Here is a 21,294-nt window from a genome sequence, read left to right as displayed (position 1 = left end):
AGGTAAAAATTGTGAAAAGTGAAGATGACTGTCATGTTATGGAAAAGAATAATTATTTTTCAAGCAGCTTTAGTCTCGAGTTTTCATAGAATTATTAAGGTTGGAACAGACCACTGAAATCACTTAATCCAGCTGTCAACCCATCCCCACCAATTCTGCCCACTAACCATATCCCTCAGTGCCACATCTCTATGTTTCTTGAACACCTCCAGGGACGGTGACTCCACTACCACCCTGGGCAGCCTGTGCCACTGCCTCACCACCCTTTTGGAGAAGAAATGTTTCCTCATATCCAACCTGAACCTGCCCTGGTAATGATTGAGAGGGCAGAAGTCAACTGTCAGCCCACTACCCTATGCCATGTGATAGGGGTGCCCTCAGTAGATCCCTGTGCAGGAGCCAGGCACTGGGACAGCAGTGGGTGGTCATGGGGACAGAACCTCTTGTTCTGCTCATTTTGGTCACCAGTAGGCATGCTGCTCTGATGACATCTCAGCCACGGGAGTTGTAGTGTTGGCCCTAAAGCGAGGCAAAAACACCTCATCAAAAGAAGAGCAACTGCAGAAGCTCTTACTGTTTGTTCTGTGGCTCTCTGTGTGTCATTCCACGCTCCCTGACTGCTTTTTGTCTCTTAGCCTTAGGCTGCAGCCATGGCTCCAGCACAGAGCAGTGCACGGTGCCAGCAGCAAGACGTGTAAACTGCCACCCCCAGCCCGGTGCGACCCAGCAGAGCTGCGAGGCACTCGGCTGCACCTGGTGTGCCACCGATGTCCCCAATGCTCCTTGGTGCTTCTTCTCTGAGGACAGCACCTATGGCTACTCACTGGCCAGGAGCATGGAGAAGACAGTGAAAGGCTGGAGGTAAGCTGGCAGTGAGCCGTTGTGCTTGAGTCTGGTGAGGGAGGGGGTGGCAGCTGTGTTTCTGTAAGCCATGTGCAGTTGGGGTTCTGCTCATGCCACCAGTGCATGGAAACCACACACTTCATAGAATCATAGCATCACAGAATCAGAAAGTTCAGAAAAGACCATTAAGATCATCTAATCCAACCATCAGCTCATCCCCACCATGCCCACTAAACACATCCCTCAGTGCCACATCTCCATGTTTCACAAACTCCTCCATGGACAGTGACTGCACCACCTCCCCGGGCAGCCTGTGCCACTGCCTCACCACCCTTTTGGAGAAGAAGTCGTTCCCCATATCCAACCTGAACCTCCCCAGGTGAAACTTGAGGCCATTATCTCTTGCCTGTTAATGGCAAGAAGAGCCAAGCTAACAATGTAAGACTTTGTCATCTGATTTTTAGCCTTAACTCTCAGTAAACTAAAAGCTACTGCATGCTGCTGAATTCATCCATAGGGACAAAAAGCCAATAATCAGAGATAGGGGAAATTGTCAGTGCCAGGGCTGGAATAGGGGGAAAGACTTCAACTAAAATAAGAAATTGTTAGGTTAGATATTAGGAAGAATTTCTTTACTCAGAGGGCAGTGAGGCCCTGACACAGCTGCCCATAGAGCTGTGGGTGCCCCATTGCTGGAGGCGCTCGGGACTGGGTTGGATGGGGACCTGGGCAGCCTGAGCTGCTGGGGAGCAGCCAGCCCACAGCAGGGGTTGGGAATGGGTGGGCTCTGAGGTCCATTCCAGCCCAAACTGTTCAGTGATTCTTTGGTTCCGTGATCTCACGACAGCTGAGCACTGTGCTGGGAGCTCAGTCTTCTGCTGCAGTCAGCAGCCCAATGCCACCAACTCAGCCATGAGGAGGTGGATCTCAGCAAATGGGAGATTCACCTCAGGTTTTTTCTCTGTACCAACTAATGCTTGATGTATTATTTTTAAGAGCTGATGTAGAAATGCTGAGTTGTTTCCCTGCACCAAGAGGTAGCAGTGGGACTGAGGCTGGTTTCTGTCACAGGGTGACGTTGGACAAGCGCAGCACAGTGTCACTGTTTGGTGATGACATCTCTCCCATTGTCATGGATGTGGAGTTCCAGACGAAGGACAGGCTCAGGTTTAAGGTGAGTATTACGGGGATGATGCCGTTACAAGGCCAACCCCGCACCAGCTAACCATCGTCCTTTCCCTGCCCAGGTGTACGACCCCAGCCGGGAACGCTTCGAAGTGCCCCTCAGCATTGATGCCCCAGGGGTGGCTGCTGAGGATGCCAACTATGATGTGGAGTTATCATCTGACTCCTCGCACTTCCGAGTGAAGAGGAAGAGCACCGGCACAGTGCTGTGAGTACAGAGTGCTGCCAGCACCGCGCTCTGGCGGCAGTAGGAGGGACGGGGCAAGTGCTGCTTCCTCAGGTTTTGCTGTGTGACACCGCCTCAAGCACAAACCAGCATAAATCCAGTTGCTCCTTGAAAATCCTCATTATTAGTAGGGTATCTGCCTGTCTAATGAGTGATTATCCACAGGCACGCAAGAATGATGATCTGTTAAGCCGAATAAGCTTTAAGACTGCTAGTTTCTGGGCACGTGGCTTGAGGCATTGCTGTTCTGAGGTTGTGGAAGTACTGAAGCACTGTTTTCCGAAATATGGGGTGCTGTAATGCACCAGAAGGTGAGCATAAGCTCCTGTGCCACTCTCCCAGTTGTACACCTGAGAAAGTCGTGTTCTCAGGAGCCCTCAGGCTCCAGCTACCACTGACTCCAGTGGAAGCAGGAGGTGGTGCAGGTGGGTCTGGCCTGTCGCTCTGTGAGACATCACTTCTGCATCACTCAGATTGGCAGAGCAGAGGCACAGGGCATTGTAATTTGGGAATGTTCGCATTAGGATCTTGTGAGAGAGGATCAAATTGTGCTCTGTGGAAGGCTGTGGGTATGGTTGTATTAACACTTCAGATCAGCAGCACGTTTTGAGGTGAAGCTCCTGACTACACCCACCCCTTGTCCTTGGCACCAACTCTGCCAGTGTTGGAGCAGATGAACCCTTTGCAAAGTGCACTCCCAGAGGGTCCTTGAGATCCAAGTGGAACCCCAAATATCACAGAATCACAGAATTGTAGGGGTTGGAAGGGACCTCCAGAGATCATCGAGTCCAACCCCCCTGCCAAAGCAGGTTCCCTACAGCAGGTCGCACAGGTAGGCATCCAGGCAGGTCTTGAACATCTCCAGAGAAGGAGACTCCACCACCTCCCTGGGCAGCCTGTTCCAGTGCTCCGTCACCTCACTGTAAAGAAGTTCTTGCGCATGTTTGTGCGGAACTTCCTATGCTGCAGTTTCCGTCTGTTTCCCCTTGTCCTGTCTCCACTCACCACTGAAAAGAGTCCAGCCAAATATGAACAGAGCAGGTCAGATCACTGTTGTTGTGTTGTTTTTTTGTTTTTTTGTTTTTTTCCAGAAGCTCTTTGTTAAACAGATTCAAAAGATAAGCATAATCTATGCATTAAATACAGGGATGGCTTCACATGTGTGATGTGATGTAGCCTCTAGAATGGCTGCAGATGGAACTGGGTTTTAATTAGCTGTCTGTCCTTTTAACTGCAGCCTCATGCCATCTCTTTTTGGGCACTGCAGCCAATGCTGTAAAGTTTTCCTTTTGCAGGTTATTGTAAAGGAATGCATTATGCATTGCACGATAACAAAAATAATTTAATTCCTCGTTAGACTTAACAGCTTTGTGAAAGCAGTGGGCTTAAGCTAAAGACCCAATTTTCCTCTCTTTGTAATGAGAGATTTTGGCAGAAGCTCATTAATTAGAACAGTGAAGGGAGAGGTGCCTGCACAACAACTAGGGCTGGCAGAGAGCTCAGTCCTTGCGGTGACCCCAGGCCACAGGGTTAGCCTCTGAGCAGCACTGCTAAGAAAAGATCTTTGTCAGCAGAGAGAGGGAGCATTTTGCTTAGAGATGGGAAATTCTGTGCTTCTGGGGGCTTCTGCTTCACTCAAACGGCATTGGTGGTAGTTATAGGCTGAAGGGTCACCCCTGGCAGGGGTGCTGAGTAGCTCAGGCATACACAGAGAAGAAAAGTGAGGCTGGTGAAGGGGCTGGACCACGTGAGTTACAAGCAGTGACAGAAGGGCTTGGGGTTGTTTAGTCTGGAAGAAAGGAAGATGAAGGGAGACCTCGTTGCTCCCTACAGCTGCCCAACAGGAGGTTGCAGTGAGGAGGGCATTGGTCTCTTTTCTGTGGTGACAAGCAATAGGATGCAAGGCAATGATCACAAGTTGCCCCAGAAAAGATTTAGAATTTCCCTGTGGGGAGGGGTGGTCAGCTGTTGGAATGGGCTGCCCAGGGAAATGGCGGAATTCCCATCTGTGGAGGTATTTAAGAGATGTGTGGGCATGGCACTGAGGGATGTGGTTCAGAGATGGGCCTCATTAAATCAGGCTGATGATTGGATTTTATGATTTTGAAGGTATTTTTCCATCCCTAAATGATTTTGTAATTCTAAGCTGCAGACGCAGGAGCTGTAGGATGGCAGGACAGCTGGTGGCAAGGTCCCACTCCATCTGCCTGACATAAAAGCCCATCCCAGCTCTGCCACTCGTGCTCCCACTGCCTCCTCCTTTGAGGAGCGATTTATCACTGCATCCACAGCACCACAGAGCAGAGCAGTGGAACCTGGAGTCTGCAGAGATTCCTGGATGTGCTTTACAGGCGTTCCTCCCAGCTGCATATAAGGAGTCTCTGTGATAGCTGAGCCTCCTGAGTGCTGGCTTGAGGAGTGCAGGATAAATCCAGTGCTTTGCAATCAATACAAGAGGGGAGAGGAATGAATTATGTCAGGGAAGAGCCATCAGCAGCTGATTGCAAACCTCATGCGGAGTCCAGATCAGGAATAAAAAGCCAAGTACAGCCACATTTTCTGGCAATCAAGGATGGGCTCTGCTTTGCCTGCACAGGGTGAGGATCAGATGGGGTCATGCAGGGAAATGATCCAGGTGCTGCTGGTGGCTCTGGGATGAACAGCTGCTGGTGGGCAGCTCTCCTGCTGCCTTTGTTTCTCTTCCTTGGCTTTCCTCCCTCTTACCTCTCTTCTTCTCATTTACTGCTTTCATTTCTCTGCCCCACTGTTTTTACCCTCTCCTGTATTCCTGCTGTGCCATTAGTGGTGAGGGCATGTCCTCCCTGTGCCAAGAGCAATCAGAAGCTGTGGGAGGGAGAAGAGCCGCCACTGTCTGCAAGGTTGGGTGAGACCTATTCCTATGCAGGTGGCAGGTGTTCTCCATCTTGCTGGGGATGCGACCCAAAGCTGCAATAAAATGGAGGGCTACAAGCCCCAGATCTGAACCACGAGGCACAGGGACTGGGGCCAGATCTTCTGCCCTGAAGATGAAGCTCCCAAATTTGTGGGAAGGTGAAGTTCCCAAACTTGCTTCTGTTACCTGGGAAAACACCTATCTTGGTGGAGTGGCCCAAACTGGCCAAAAGTTAGCAGTCAGCTTTAGTTGAATAAGCTGTTGCTCATGCTATCCTAGCTGATCTTGCAGCTCTGCTGGGAAATTGGGCTGTCATTGGTCAGGGCCCTTTTCAAGTGAAAACAGGAGTGAAAATGCTGGGCTGTAATAAAACAGGTGAGGGAACCGACAGGAGTCTCTGCATTGTTAGCGGCATGCCTTCCCAGGCTGAATGCTCTGCTCTTTTCCGCTCCTGCCACAAACAACAGCAATTGCTGTTGGTGGTGGTATGAGGCATGAGTATGAAGGCTTAAAGAAAGCTCTGATTTCTTTAAGAACAGAGGGTAAAAGGCCAGAAACTGTTTGCTTTAAAGCAGCGAAAAATAACAAAGACATTCTAATTTTGCAGTGTGTGATTCCTCTGTGGGCCTCGTTGCCCCAGGGCTGTGCTGACACGGGAGAGTTAGCAGGATGCGCATTGATGCATAATAGAAAAATCATCAGTACAAAAAAAATGTTTCTGTCTCTGTGTCTCACAACATAAGCTAATTCTATGAAAGCAGCCAGAAACTTCCTCTGTAAGCAGATTATTGCAGGGCTGTCTCTTATGCCTCTGTGATACCCAGCACGGGCCATTGCTGAGAGCAGGCTGCAGGAGGATGGAGTATTGATTTGATTCTGCACTTTAATATCTGTTCTTCAAGTGAATTTTTCTTCATGATGTCATATGAATAATGGAGGGCAGAGCATTTTTCCCAAGCCACGTGAAAGCTCCTTCTCTCTATTAAGAGTTAGGAATATTTTGTTTGCACTCGAGAGGACATGGCACAAATAACAAAAATCTAATCAAGATTTTCCTTCGTTTTCAAAAAGTCTGCTGCAGAGTTCAGCTGCTTTTTTTTATTGATTGTGGTAGTAAGCGTGGATGCCACTTACCGCGAAGATGTTTTTACATAGGCAAGGCTATTAGAATGATTTATAATGTTATTGTCTTAAGCTGCAGTTTTGCTGAAAGCAACGGGAGCAAACTGTATGTGTCATGGGTAACTTGGATTTGATCCTGCTTTGCAAGAGCCATTATTTTACTCTTCTAATCATTAAGATTTATGCTATGTAGGCGAGAAATATTGCAGGCATATCACTTATTCAAGTGTTTTTTGAAACAAAAATGAAGCATTATATACCCAGCCACTTACAGAAGATGCCCTGATACCATGACAATGAATTCAGTAGAAGAAGAAGAGCAGAGCTATGTCAGTAACAGTAAATATACCCTGCAACTTGTTTTTTAAACTGTCGCATTTGTGGAAGATTTGTTGCTGGCACTGACTTTCTCCTCCTATTCATTAAATCACCTTAAAAGTAAGATAAACATAAAAAATATATATTCTTGGCATACCTTCTGCAGGCCAGTTGGTCTTCCCAGGATGTGTAGTTAAGAAGCAGTGTGGCTGTTGTGAGACAGTGGAAGCATCTTTTGGAAATCTGAGTGCAGTGGAAAACTGGGGAAGCCTGGGCTCTGCACTGATGCTGCCCAGCAGTGTGAGTGGGGAGAAGCGGGCTGGGTGCATCTGGGCACCTCCTGGACTCAGGGTCTATGATCCTCAGCCACAAAGATGCTTTCCTGGCTTTATAGCAATAGTATGCTTAAGCTCAGCTGGGAGGCTTGGACCCTCTTTTCTGATAGACATCTGCATTTTCCACCTTTGTTTCCACATACATATTTATAGCTTTTCACGTGGCTGTGACTTCCAAAGGGTCTGGAGGCCAAGGAAAGCAGATGTTAGAGAGGATGTTCTCACTGAGTGAGACCAGGAGAGGGGTGTTCACAGCTTAAAGCAGTGAGATCGTTACCCTTGGGTTCAAGGCAAAAAGAAGGAAAAAATCAGGCCCAGATTAAGACAATTTTGAGTATTCCTTTGTGCATTTCCTAGTGAAGCATTGTGTATTTATTCCAAGTCTTGTGGATCTGCAGGTTTTGTAGGGTGTCCCAGCTTGTACAAGCAGCTGTCCAGCTTTGAGAAATGTGACTCAGCCAAGCCCTTTAGTCAGGCAAAGAACCTCAGTATCACTGAACGCCTGATGATTCCACTTCTGAAACCATTGCCTTGTAGCCATCTCCCTCCAGTGTTGTGAAAACATTGGTTTTCAGCTCCAGTACAGGCCGGGTTGGATGTTCTACCTGTGCCGTGCCCAACCTCCTCGAGCATAGTGCTGTTGTCCATCACAGCACTGCTACTGTTTGCAAGGCTGCTGGAGATTCTTGCACACACGGTGTCATTTCAAGTTCCTCTCCGTTTCCTTCTTTCTGTCTGTTTTTAAGATGCAAGGAGGGGAGGTGGGAGAAACCTAACATTTTCTTTTAGTAACTCCAAGTGCTTGAGGAATGTCAGACATTGTTTTTTCATATAAATGATTGGTCTTTGCCAACTGAATACCAGCAAACATTACAAGAAAATAATTGAATAGCCAACCACAATGCATGTAGGGCAGAGGCTGGGGATGGGAGGCAGAAGCAGCGCCAGAGAAAAATCTGACCACACTCTCTTTTAAATGGAGAAGACATAATGGTGCCTAGAAAAAATGAGAGAGCCATAACCTGTGGGGTTTTTTTTGTTTGTTTTTTGTGGTTGTTAATGCTGTATTTAGTGTGTGGCGCTGTGTTGGGCAGAGATTGATAGGAGAATCATGTTGATGGAGGACCATGGCTGAAATGGGGCTGCAGGATGGGACCCAGTTCTGGGATCCCATGCAGACACTGAGCTTATGGCAGTGCCATGGGGGAATGCATGACATGCATTAGGGTCTCTCCATGCCATTGCAGACTTGTTGGGGTAGAGGTTTTGTTCACAGGGCTGTGGTTTGCAGCACCTGGTACCTTCCTGCCCAGGAGGGGCTGGCCAAGGTGCCAGGTGCCAGAGACATCCAAAGCCTCATGTCCTCTGAACAAACATCACTGAGAGTGCTCAGTGAGTCAGGACAGATATTAGAGCTCTTCCCAAAAGCATTTCTGCTCTGGTATCCTTTGCTATGTGGTGCACTCCTCCAGAGTGCAGCCACACAGTGCTGGAGCACAACAGCCTCTCACAGAAAGACCTGTTTTCCAGGGGCTGGGCCTGGTTTTCAGGAATATTTTGGGTGCATTAGCCTTGCTATGAGAAAACAGCTCTATTCAGCACTGTTCATGGATAGAGGAGGTACTGAAAGGGAGGGAGAGCTGTTGCTGTTGAGCAACTAAGACAAAAATTAAATGCAAATCATTATTTTTCTTCCTTGTCAAAAAGGCCATATAGATGTTTTACAGAAGGCACACACCCTTCAGCACAGGTGTGTGACTTAGGGCTCACCTGGGATTGCAGCAATGAATCATGCCTACCTTAGGCAAGCAGAGGCAGAGGGTTCCCAAGCTGGCTGGTGGGTTGCAGGCAGGGCAGCGTGGCCTTCACATATTGTGGTGTGTCCTCTGCTATGCCGATTTACTGGTTAATTTGATCAAACATTTAATTTTGTCAAAATCATTGACAAAAGATCATTAAAAGGAGAGTTATACCACTTCTATGCTCTGTCGCTTTGGCTCATTTATTTTAATTAGCTGTAACACATTCATGGTTAAACAAGGCTCGAGAGGGTGCTATCTAAATGCGGTACTCATGGCATACACAGCACCATTAATGAAACACTTCTCCACAGCTTGACTATGCTCTCCCCCATCTAGATTTCTGTTCATTATAGCACTGGAGATAGCAAACAGAATGTAACACCTAATTAAAATGTGAGCCCGTGTCCACAGACGAGTCAATAGAAATAAAGGCACTGGCTGGCGAGAGAAGCAAGGGAAGAGCCATCACAACATAAATATCTCACCGAGCAGAGTCTGAAGGACGCTGTCACTCTGCTGCACTCTGCACTCTGCAAAGTTGAGGTAACAAAAGCATCTGGTCCTCATCCTGCAAAGCGTTAGAAAGTTAAAGCAGATAACAACCAAGTGCCTGTTGTTCTCACTAAGCATTCTGAAGCCCACTGTGTAATAACAATTTTTAGCCGGCCCCATTGGTTGTCATAGAAATAGCGCAAGAAACAATTTATTTTGGTAATAGGATTATAGATAGTGTCTTCTCTTATTTCAGTTGTTCTTTTCGAAATTATACAGAAGCATTTTATTGTATAAGTAGACAAGATGTCTGCAGTCACTGCAAGATGAATTCGATGTGTGTTAAGTACGTTAGAAGCATACATAGAGTTCAACGTTTTTCATATTATTACTCTCCAAAGTACAGAAATATTGTAAATAACTGGATGTGTGCTTAAAATGGTGCATACCAAGGATGAGCAAACTAACCACATTTCCCTCCATTTGTCCCAGGTGGGACAGTCCCCTGGTTGATCTGTTTTTCTCCAACCAGTATCTTCAGATTACCACAGCTGTGCCATCCACATCGGTGTATGGGTTTGGTGAGCAGGAGCATGTGTCCTTCAAACACAGCATGGACTTTGCTACCTACAGCATGTTCAGCAGGGACCAGGCACCCACGGTAATTCACTTTGGGCGACGCTTTGTCCTGGGCTTGTATCACAAGGCAGCGCTGAGGCAGAGCTCTGCCCAGGGAGTGCATGATAACACTGTTGATGGGAGCTGATGGCAAAGACTGAATGCCATGTGTATTGCAGGTGTCATAAGTTTTAATTAAATGGCAAAATCATAAGTCGTTTTGAGGAGAATTTGATGTTTCCCATTCGAGTCTTTCTCATGCTGCAGTACTTATCAGAAAAAGAATGTTTTATGTATCAAAACCTTGGGTCAGGAAAGCATTTAATCTTGCTCCCTGATCGATCCCCGTTCACCCAAACAAGTTGGACTTCAGCAGAATTTATTGAAAGTTTGGCAAAACTGAGGTCAATGGATGATGAATAATTTCACTAGAAGAGCATGTTTTACCCTTGTCTTTTCAGAGAGTTTAGCAGAATGCGGAAGGTTGTATTAAGAGAGGCTAATAAGAACTGTGTTGAGGCAGAAAAACAGCTCTTGTTCTATCAATTTGACTTCATGCCATTTTACACGAAAAAAATCTCCAACCTTTTGAAACAAGTCTCTATGAATGAATTGATTTCCTTGTCTTTGAATACATACCTAGATGACCAAAACCATGAAAAAATGGCAAAAATTAACTATACCTAATGTGTTACTTTTGTTTCAGCCACTCGCCAACCTCTATGGCGTTCACCCCTTCTATATGTGTGTAGAGGATGACTCCAATGCCCATGGCGTTCTCCTTCTGAATTCCAATGCGCAAGGTAGGAAGATGTACAGATTCCCTATACTGATTGCATATAGACAGGCAGTAAATTAGTAAATGCAAAAAAAAAACCCAGCTGTTTTGGAGATTGCTTTTTTAATGTGATACAACACAACTGGCTGCTGCATAACTGAGATTCCAGTAATTGCTACAAAGTTTTCAAAGAGATTCCATCAGAATGACTGTTAAACGAGGTAAGGCATTTTCAGGGAAAATATATGATTAATTTTTTAAAAAATAGATGCATATACAGGGAAAGGAGAAGGTGGAATAAATTTCCTCTGGGACTGGAATAACTGAATCAAATCAATTTAGGTTAGTCCTATATTTTGTCTGCAGTGAGTAGTTTTGCGCGTTGCCATGGTCACCTTACTGTGTTAATCCAATAGTATAATTTCAGAGAAGGGGAATCTTCATTCAGTCTATAAAAGCAGCTTCCCCTGGCAGGCAATGACTTCCAATAGGAAGATTAAAATAGCACAGTGGAACATTAAGCACAAGCTTGTCGTTTCTTGCGATATAAATGAAACTGAGACAAATGATTCTGGGCAAACCTATCTGTGTGGGTTTCTGTGATTTATTGCTGCAGGATGCCAATCAGAAGATGCAGACTGCAGAAAGTCTGGACAATTGCTAGCCTATGAACAGGTTCTGTGTGCCCATCAGATCATATGGCAAAGCATCAGGGAATGACCCCCATGCACTTCTACCTGGGGGACATATTAATGCTTGGAGGAGACCAGCACACATACTCACTGTGCAAAGTAAGTTAGTCCTGAGTACCTGTTTTTCCTTTTCAGAAGTCTCTCTGAGTCCGAACCCATCCTTAACTTTCCGCACTATTGGAGGGATCCTTGACTTCTATCTCTTCCTTGGTCCAACTCCAGAAAATGTCATTCAGCAATACACAGAGGTTAGTAGGAAGCGCTTAGGGCACGTGGGGCAGTGCCTTGGAACAAGCTCCATCGGTACTGGGTTAGCAGCATGCAACTCTGCCAAAGCTTGGTCCCACCGCTCATACATAGTGGCAGCTGATGTGGTGAGGAAGGACAAACAGCAGAAACAGAAGTCCTATGAATACATTAGTATTAGAAGAAGACTAAGGAGAGCACAGACTGTTATCAAAAAGAAAATAACACAGGACACTTTGAAATGAATTTTTGCTGAAGCCCCTTCCTGCACAGCTGTACTCAGCTACTAGGCACAAAACTCAAAGCAGGGGAATAGTAGCAGGCTTCTTGTGATGAGAATGGTGATTGCTTGCTCCTTGTTTCCAATGGGAATACAGTGCTGCCTTAGTCTGCAGAAGATGAACATTTGGAGGCAGAGAAATCATTTTTTTCTATAATAGGAACTGAACACTTGAATCGACCATCCAAGGAGGCTGAGAATGTGCTCTGTCAGAAGTTGGTAAGAATAAGTTGGCCAAATATTGATCTAGATTTGCCTCAAAGCCAGGCAATTGATGCTGTGGTCCACTTCAGGTGCTCCTCAAACCTTCCTTTCATTGGTATAATTTTATAATTATACATACTTCTGCTCCATGATTCTAACAGATCGGTACATTGAAAAGTAATATAGAAATGCTGATAGGCAGAGCGTTGCTAGGAACTGATCAAAATCCAATGAATATTGTAAACAAAAGCCTTCTTATCAGCATCTGGGCTACGCTGCATTACTACAGCAGAGGTACTTTCCTACTGCTACACTTTGGGAAACTTTTCCCCATAAGGGAAATATTATTTCCCATAAGGGAAATAGTTATGTAAATCATTGGATTCTGATTGTGTGGCCCACTCTCACAACATATGAACACTGTCTATATGTTCTACTAACCGTCCAAACTTGTGGCTGATAGTGTTGTTTTCTCCTTGTTTTTCATTTGGTATTCAGCTGGGGGAGGTGGACAGATTTTCCAGCCCTTTCCCCTTTGTTGTCTTCTTGATTTGCATGAATCAGAGAGCTTATGAGAGGAGGAAACAATAATGAAGAGCTTAGTCTGCTCTATTGATGTGATTAAAGCAGCTGTTTTTTCCTCTTAGTCTAAATCATTCATCTTTTTTTTTTTTTTTTCTTTTTTTTTTTTCTCCTTCATTTGCATGCATAGAAAAGGCCCTCATGGTTGTTTTGATCTGGTTCAACTTCTTCACTCTGGGTATTCTGGAGCTTCCAAAGGGCTTCTTGGTGACAGTGACAGGGAGCTGTCTGGCAGCAGTCTGACTGCTAGAGGGCAGGATGAGGGATACTGGGGATGATTTGAGTCACTCTCCCCTGATCTGACACTGATTTTTACAAAACGTGTGGGCACCTCATATTTTAGAGCTCTTGGGTAAAAGTGGCCGAAGTTTCAAACCCTGCTTGAAGAGGCTTCAATGCAAAAGGGTGGCTTGTATCTCTCCTGCTCTGCCACAGAACTGGGAGAAGGAAGCATTAAAAGGATGCTGAGCACAGATGGGAATGTTTGGGAGCTTTATCTCTGCTTGCCTACCGAGGTGTAGAATGAACTTCAAAGGCATCAAACCTGTGCTTGCCAGGAGAACTGCCCTTTGATTCTGGACAAATTAGTCTGTGTTTCACTAATGAAAACTCGTGTATTGGTATTTGAGAGCAGGGATGTGGAAAAACCTTATTTACTCCTGTCTCACAGAGTACAGCATAACTATTTGTTTTTCAGTTGCTCAGTATTTTCCAAAGAACTGAGAATACATGGGGAAATTGCTGGTTCAGGAGTGTGTAAGCAGTGGGAGCTACCTTGCTAAACATGGCAGGTGACATACTCCTCCTGGTCACGAAATACAAGTGGTGCATTAACTGGGCCCTTCACAGAAACACGGTCTTGGAACCAAACTCTTTATGTAAAGAAAGCAGCATTTTGCCCTTGCTGGTTGTTTAAAGCCTCTATACCCTATGCCTACCCTAACCTGGCTCCTTCTCTCAGAAGTCTGCAGCTCCCAACCCCTCTGCACATCTTTCCACCCTGCAGTTCCAATGTCATAGATCAACCAGAAAGCTGGTTTTTTACTTCCACATTGGTGATCGAGCATTAAAAGCCGAGAGACCCATCCACACGGACAGAGTTGTGATCTCTGTGCTGAAAGTCCCTATTTCAGGGGCATCACTGCACAGAGGTGAGAACCATCCCCGTTTCTTTTGTTTTGCTGGTGTTTGAAGGCAGTGTTTCTGTGGCTTAGCGGGTGGCCAACAACTGAAAATAGAATGAGAGACTACTCCCTCCCCAGCTGGGGAGTGCTGGCAGCTCACTTTCCACCCCTGCCTCTCTGGAAATGCAGCTGGAGCAGAGAAAATAAGGAGAAGGGAGCTGGTGGGTATTTCCTAACTAGACATGTCACGCACCAGGACAAAAAATCCCCTGCTCTGTATTCTCTGAGCTTGTGTTCGCCTGTCTGGGGAATCCTGAAGAATGCATGGTAGCAATTTCACAGTGAAATGATAACTTCTTCAGTAAACATTCTGAAATTCCCAGGTCACAAATGTTGCAATTAGCATATTAGTCTCTAGGGTAATGATTTGGCTTTTATGTACAAGATATGTGGGAAGGTGGAAGAGACAGAAAAGACTATTTTTCAATTATGTTTTCTCTCACAATAAGAGGACTTGACCAGGGAAGGAGAGGGGTTGGAAGTGAGGAGTGTGGCTGATGCCTGTAAGGCAGCTCTCAGCAGCCCCCCCATCTGTCCCTGGAGCAAAGAAGGATGGCAGTGAAGGCCATGCTAATCTGCTTTAAGCTGGCTTCAAGGATGATGGAGGCAGTGGGAAATCAGCGAGTGGAAAGCAGGAGCCCTGCTGTGTCTTGTGAGGAACAGATCAAGAGAGTTCATGAACTGGGCTCCAGAACATAGCCTGCCAGCATCACTGAGCTCTGCAGCAGTGATGGTGACTATCAGATGTGTGTTGAGCATGGTGTAATGGGAAGAAGAAACCTCCATACCAGTGCTTCTGGTCCCTCCCATCCTTGAGCCTGGCCATGAGGGGCACGGCTCCCAGCAAATCAGAGCTGGTCCTGCCACAGTTAAATATATCTATTTGATGGTAATCACACTTTTCTCCTACTGCAGAAGAGGTTCGGTGTGCAGAACAGTTATAGTAATCTCACGTATTATGGCAAATGCCCCAGATCTGTGGGAGGATGGGAAGAAGCAGTGATGGGCTGAAGAGATGAGCCCAGCTGGGACTTTGCAACCAAAGGCCATATTGGATCAAGGGTGTCAAATGCACCAGTGTCAGCTCAGGATGGAGTAAAAGTGCACAGCAGTAAAACATGAGTTCCTAACAGAGCATAGTGCATGACTCCCAACTCTGTTTTAAGAGCTAAGTGCTGCTTTACTTCCTCCTCTCAGACCTGTGGGACAGTTCCGGGGGAAAGAACCTCAGGAGCAATCCAGCCCAGCCTCCTACTTGAGCAGTAGCACAGGGACCTGCCTTTTATTGTTTGACATTTATAATTTAGTTCACATCATCATCCACTTGAGATGCCCATGGTGATAATGTCATCTGTCCAACAGCCCAACACAGGGAGAGGGAATGCTGTTCACCTGCTTCCTGGGCACAGCTTTTAGCTGCTCATTGAGCTTTGTTCTCACTGAGAAGTACATTCAGGAGACCTCCCAGATGTATCTGCTCTCAGGTGCATCTGAGAAAAGTTCAAAAATTACATAAGGCTAAGTTATGCAAACCTGGGTAAACTGACAGTGAACCTATTAAACAACGCTTAGTTATTTATGAACCAAGTGCAGGAGGAATGGTGGTATTGAAAATAAGATCTATTTTTCTACTTCTGCACTACTGTATCTTTCTTTTTTTTTTTTTCTCTTTTCTCAGTCTGGATCCTCCATATGTTTGCTGTTTCTGCATTTCTCATGTTTTCCTCCTTCAGTTCCCCTGCTATACCTCATTTACCTTTTCTGATTCTTCGCAAGTCAGTTTTGCCTATCAGATTTTCTGTGCACTGCATTTTATGTTCATTTGTATGCAGAATGCAATCTATATGAATTAACTAGATCCTAAATATGTATCAAATCCAACACAACTTTCAGGTTTGCAGAATCGCATCTCTGCCCCTGCCAATCCATCTGCACGTAGGTACCATATGCCACTTACTTTATCAGGAAGCTTCAGGGGGATCCATTAGAGAGAGTCCACAGCATAATTAGAAGAAAGAACATTTGTTTTCCCAGCTGCCCTGTTTTCATCCTTCCTCTTCAAATGTTCTGTTCATTTCAATTACGCTTACCATAGCTGCTCCAGCCTGGCCAACCTGGGGAACTAATTGCTTTAAAAGTTAATATCTTGCTTGCAAGGTGGATTTTCTTCCATTTGTTCAACTGTAATCCTGAGCTCCTCAAGGGATGCTGTCACAAAATATTGCCTCGCCTCAGGGCAGCTCTGAGGTCTGCAGAGCCATGGCACAGAGCGCAGCCAACCCACAGCATTCCCCAGTGCTGGGGACAAGGCAGTGTCCCAGGGGAAGGCCCTGCCTGGTGCCTTGATGGCCCCAGCCTCACCTCGGCCTTGCTGCCATCCACCAGGCACTCAGTGCAGCACACAGGGTGGAAATTAATCCCCATTCATCTATTGAATTTGGCGTGGGTGATGTCCCAAGTTCATCAGCATGCATACCAGCAGTGTACCGTGTCCAGGAAAGACCTGGGGCATTGGAGGCTTCCTCCCACTGCCTCTGGACTGATGGCAGCCAGCTCAGAGGATGACCTTGGTGCTGGTCTCTGTGCCATGCAGGCATCTTGCCAGGGCACCGGGCTCTGCATCCAGCAGCAGGATTAATATTTATCAGCTGTTTCTCCATCTTCTTTTTATCCAAGGGAAGAAGCCTGTACACAAATGGTTTTGTTTCATCGGGGAGTTCTTTTGTTTTGTTCTGTTTTTTTAACCTTTATTGGAGAGGTCATCCTCTGTTTACTGCAGAGAAAACACAGGCAGACTGTGCAGCTGCTTTTGGAGCACAAATGGTGGGGTTCACAGAGACCATCTTGCAGCATATCTGGGCTAAAACAAGCTCTGCTGCCTCCTTGGATGAATTTGTTGGTGATATGGTGAGTGCAGTTGTGATAGAGGAGCAAACTTGCCCTGAAGGTGCTGTGCTGGACACCACAGCACTATGCTGCAGGTGCCCAGGGGATAATCCCGAGCCATTGCTCCTGCCCAGCTCTCCACAGGAAACCCTAGCAGAGCTGGAAGGATGGCCTGCGGGATCAGGTGCAACTGGGGAGATTGCACTGTGGTGGAGGTCTCTGCCCTCAGGTGTCCCCTATATGTGATTTGAGGCCATATTCCTCTGTCCAGGGCCTCTCAGGGCAATGGTGCAGTACCAAGCTGCTGGTAGTCGTGCTTACTTCTTCTCTTGGCTTCATCTCCACCTTCACATAGGAGGTAAGGAGGCTGAAAAGGGTTAAATCTGGTGGAATGGGATGAGGAACAAGTACATGAGGGGTGCAGTGCTCAGTCAGCCCATCCTTGCTGGAAGGATTCAAACCATTAACCCCCAGATGTTCTGGCCTCCTACAGCTTGCCATAGGTGAGAAATCCCAATCAGTGAAAATGTACTGTGCAGACAAATCTGTCATGCTGTCATCATGAATGTGTGAAGTTGACCTGCCTGTACACGAACCATCATCTGTTTGTGGACAAGCAAGTGACCCTGCAAGTTCCTCTGTGAAGTGCTCAGAGGCATTAAAACATCCTCTGCTTTTCCTCCATCTGTTTTTCTGTCCGCTGCAGTTTGCAATTCCCGTCACCTCTACAGTCTGTGACATCTTCTGGAGCAATTTTAAGTCCAGCATTACTGTCCCTGGTCAGATTCTGTTCAAATTCATGAAGGAAGAAATACCTCTATGCACTGAAATATCTGGAGGGCTTAGCCATGCAACTGATAGGAAGTGCCAGGAGTGTATTCTTTTATCTAATTAAAGTTGATGGATTTTACCTGTCAGTATTCAAGTTTAATTGTTTCCACTTCCTAGCATAATTAGGTATGGAGATTTATAAGGAAACAAGGGAGGAATGGTTACGTAGCCAAAGGGAGTCAATAGCTGTGACTGATTAACAATCATGGGTTCTTACTAGCTAGTAGACTTTCATGTGTTGCCTGCAAGGGTCTTAGAATTACTGAACAAAACCTAATTTCATGGGATCTAACTGTTTAAAATGGGAATGTGGATTTTGAAATATCTCCCCCAGAAAACAGCAGTGTACAGCAACGAGACAAGGGAGGGTTTCACCATCTTTCTCAAAGTGACCTACAGTCGTTGTTTGCTGCCCCAGCAGCTTCCCTGGCAAGCAGACCAGGACATCTCACACTCCCCTGCTTGCAAACAAGTTTCCTCATGCAATTTGCAGCTGAATTACAGGGAGCAGGTTGAAATCAAATATTTATAAAGTAATGCTTAACTTGCAACTGTGTTTCAGTTGAGAATTTTGATAGAGCAAATGGTAACTCTGACCTTGAGGGGGTTTGGTGACACCTGGCAACACATTGCTGTGGGCCAGCAATATCAACAGTCGGTCATGAGCAACTGGATTTCATCAGGGAGGTGTGCAAATATGATTAAAACTTCAGACAGCTCAAATAAACATCAGATGAATTAGTTCAGCTGGATGTGGCAAGAGAAATCAGCAAAGCTGACATGCATGCAATGCTGGAGATTTGCCTTTTGTTGACCAAAGGGTTAGGTCCACCAGGAGAACCTGTTTTAAAGCCCTTGTTAAAGCAAAGCATATTGTACGTTTTACAATGAAGTATGTGGTGCAGTGAGTTGTCTGAGAAAGTAAGGGGTATTTCAAGTGCGTGTGATACTTGTATTCTGACCCTTGTGGCTTAAATGAGCTGAGAGCCTCTCCTGGCCTTTCAGGATGATTTGTCTCCCTAAAATCTTCACCTCACCATTTGAACTTCTGTATTCCTCATTCCTGCTCTAGGCCATTGGACGTCCACACATGCCTGCCTACTGGTCTCTGGGATTTCATCTGTCCCGGTGGGGTTATGCCAGCCTCGATGTCGTAAAGGAAACTGCCAAACGCATGCATCACTACGACATCCCCTTTGTAAGCATGAATTTTTCTCCATATGTGCTCATTTTGAAATCTGAAATGAGATGAATAAAATTATATTAGAGGAAATGTGATTATCCCATGAAGAGAACTGTAGAACAAAAGGATGCTCATAATCTTATGCAGTGGTTTCACAAGTCAGTTCTGTGCAATATCTTTACATAGTTTTACAAAGCTCAAAAGAATATTTAGAAGTGGCTTTAAACATGAGATTTAAGTGCTGCATTGCAGGCAGGTTGGGCTTGGGTGTGCTTTAACGCTATGACAGCAATTTATTGGTGTGTGGCAGTACAAGGTGCTGGCATTTTAAACACAAACTATGGCAGAGCTGATGCATATCACTGCCAAGTAGTTGCTAAGCTAGGACTTCCATGCATCCATTCTGCCCACTGCTGCCACATAAACTTACAGGGACTGAATTTTACGGTTATTATGATCAATCTCTTAGGTCTCATTTCATAGGTTAATTCCTCCCTAGGAACACGGTTGCACCCATTCTGATTTTCTGTTTAAAATACATCAATGTTTGCTTTTAAAATGCTTAGGATGTCCAGCATTTCGATATCGACTACATGGATCGTCGCCTGGACTTCACATATGACAAAACGAATTATGCGGGTCTGCCAGACTACATCAAAGAGCTGAAGACAGCAGGAATGCACAGTGTCATTATTCTGGTAAATTGAAAATGTCACTAATTATTTTTCCATTTATAAGAACTATTTGCATCATAGTGCTCATAGCAGTATCCAGGTGCTAACGCATGCATGCTGTTGTGGAACATCTTCTATTTTTGTCATTTATTGAGAAGAGCTGAACAACAGTTTCAGCAGACGTCACATTTAAATGTGCTGCATTTATCAGATACCTGTGTGTGCCAGTATTATCTCTTTACCATAACATCAATTTTCTTTCATTTTTTCCACTCATCTAAGAAAAAAAATTGCTTCTTTTCAGGTCTGAGTTGAGATAGCATTGCTGTAATGCAGTTCTTTTTCTGATAATGAGCAAATGAGTTTAACATGCAGACAGAAATAGCTGAATAGTGGAAAAGATCTACTCACAATCAATCTGGGGAGCTAGTAACTATAAATCATGTTGTCTTATGTTTTTTTTTTCATCTGAATTAATGTAAGAGAAATTTGTTTGCACAAAAAATTGTGGGAAACGTATGCTAAACCTTTAACCAATATTGATGTACAGAATCACAAAGTGGTTGAGGGTGGAAGGAACCTATGGAGGTCATCCAGTGCAAGGCCCAGCTCAAACAAGGACACCTAGAGCTGGTTGCCCAGGATTATGTCCAGATGGCCTTTGGTCGTCCCCAGGGAGGAAAACACAAAAGAATTCATTTGAGCAGAAGTGAAAATCAGATATTTCTATTTTCCCTTGTCAAATTTTCCTGCAAGATTGCCTTCTCCCCCCAGCAGTCCCCATACATGTCCTTGCACTGACATTACTTTTCTCCACAGAGAAGACAGTGGTGGTACGGAAGCTAGTGGCAAGTAAATTAAATAATAGTCTTTGATGAGTCCATAAGACATTGCTCTGCAGGGCCCTACTGCAGCACAGTACTGTACAGCCTGGCTAAGGCAGGGGTGGTGGCATGACCTCCCATTTCTGTGATGGGAAAGTGCAGGGATGCTAAGACCCAGAGAAAGGAGCAAGTGGGCACAAAGTGCTGCTGAAGAGAACAGTCATAATCTATTCACTGTGATCACAAGGGGCAGGATTAGGGAAAAAAAAGTGCCTTAAATTGCAGTTATAAATAAATAAACACACATATAATATATAATCAGGTTGAGGTGACCCACAGGAGACAATGACCTTGCAGGGACATCTCCTAAATGATCAGCTTATACCTTTCATTAGGTTCTTACATAGCTCAAATTGCCAGTCTCACATCCTGCTGTTTGCGCTCTTGATATACTTATTTGCAGAAGCTTATTCTCCCTCAGCCCTTTTTCACTAGTTTAAATTAACAAAGGTATTTTACTCCCTTTTAATGGGGGTGTGAGCTTCAGATCTCTTTGTAGTGGCTCTCCCTCACAGATGCCCCAGTTTGAATGCAGTCTGTCTAGTAAATACCTGGATTTCACAGTCTCCAGACAATGTTCCCCCAGTGTTTGGAGAATGGCAGTAATATTCCCTTAATTCTATAAAAGAAATGCCTCATATGACACAGATCTGCATCACTTTTGCCTCCATTATATTGGTGACTCATCCTTGTAAAGTTACCAGTTAATCCAGATGAATTGAGAAGGGGCAGACCACAGATGTTTGAGCTCTAAGCTGATCCAGCCTTTTTAAAATAAGTCATATTTCTTCCTTGATCAATGGCGGTGTCTTCAAAGGCTTGAGGAATAATATACTGAACAGCAGAGTCCGAATCTGTGGGATAATGCCTTTTTCATGGTTGATGGTATGTTAAATCTTTCCTGAAGCTAAGGTAACCGGGAGCTTCCGCAGTTTCTCAATTTAAAAATGACATTCTTCTTCAAATAGCAAGTCAGAAGTGTCTCCCTGGTCTAATTTCTCCTCCAAAATCTGTTTGGAAATTTAGCATACTGCTG

At 45.3% G+C, this 21,294-nt stretch overlaps 1 protein-coding gene across 1 annotated transcript in view; it reads left to right on the top strand.

The window, feature by feature from the left end:
• The window catches only part of LOC306945000 (sucrase-isomaltase, intestinal-like), a gene marked incomplete at both ends in the record, with an annotated part of 47,410 nt that overhangs the window by 1,920 nt on the left and 24,196 nt on the right, over positions 1 to 21,294 (top strand). The window contains 8 exons of the mRNA XM_079533681.1: positions 636 to 861; positions 1,840 to 2,017; positions 2,091 to 2,236; positions 9,709 to 9,877; positions 10,541 to 10,637; positions 11,440 to 11,552; positions 18,590 to 18,715; positions 19,267 to 19,398. Coding sequence (XP_079389807.1) covers positions 636 to 861; positions 1,840 to 2,017; positions 2,091 to 2,236; positions 9,709 to 9,877; positions 10,541 to 10,637; positions 11,440 to 11,552; positions 18,590 to 18,715; positions 19,267 to 19,398 — 1,187 coding nt within the window. The remainder of the gene's footprint in view (positions 1 to 635; positions 862 to 1,839; positions 2,018 to 2,090; positions 2,237 to 9,708; positions 9,878 to 10,540; positions 10,638 to 11,439; positions 11,553 to 18,589; positions 18,716 to 19,266; positions 19,399 to 21,294) is intronic.

The sequence above is a fragment of the Tetrao urogallus genome (assembly GCF_951394365.1).
Source record: "Tetrao urogallus genome assembly, chromosome: 1".
Taxonomy (NCBI): Eukaryota; Metazoa; Chordata; class Aves; order Galliformes; family Phasianidae; genus Tetrao; species Tetrao urogallus.
The sequence above is the reverse complement of the archived record's forward strand: the minus strand, read 5'-3'. Positions and strand labels throughout refer to the sequence as shown.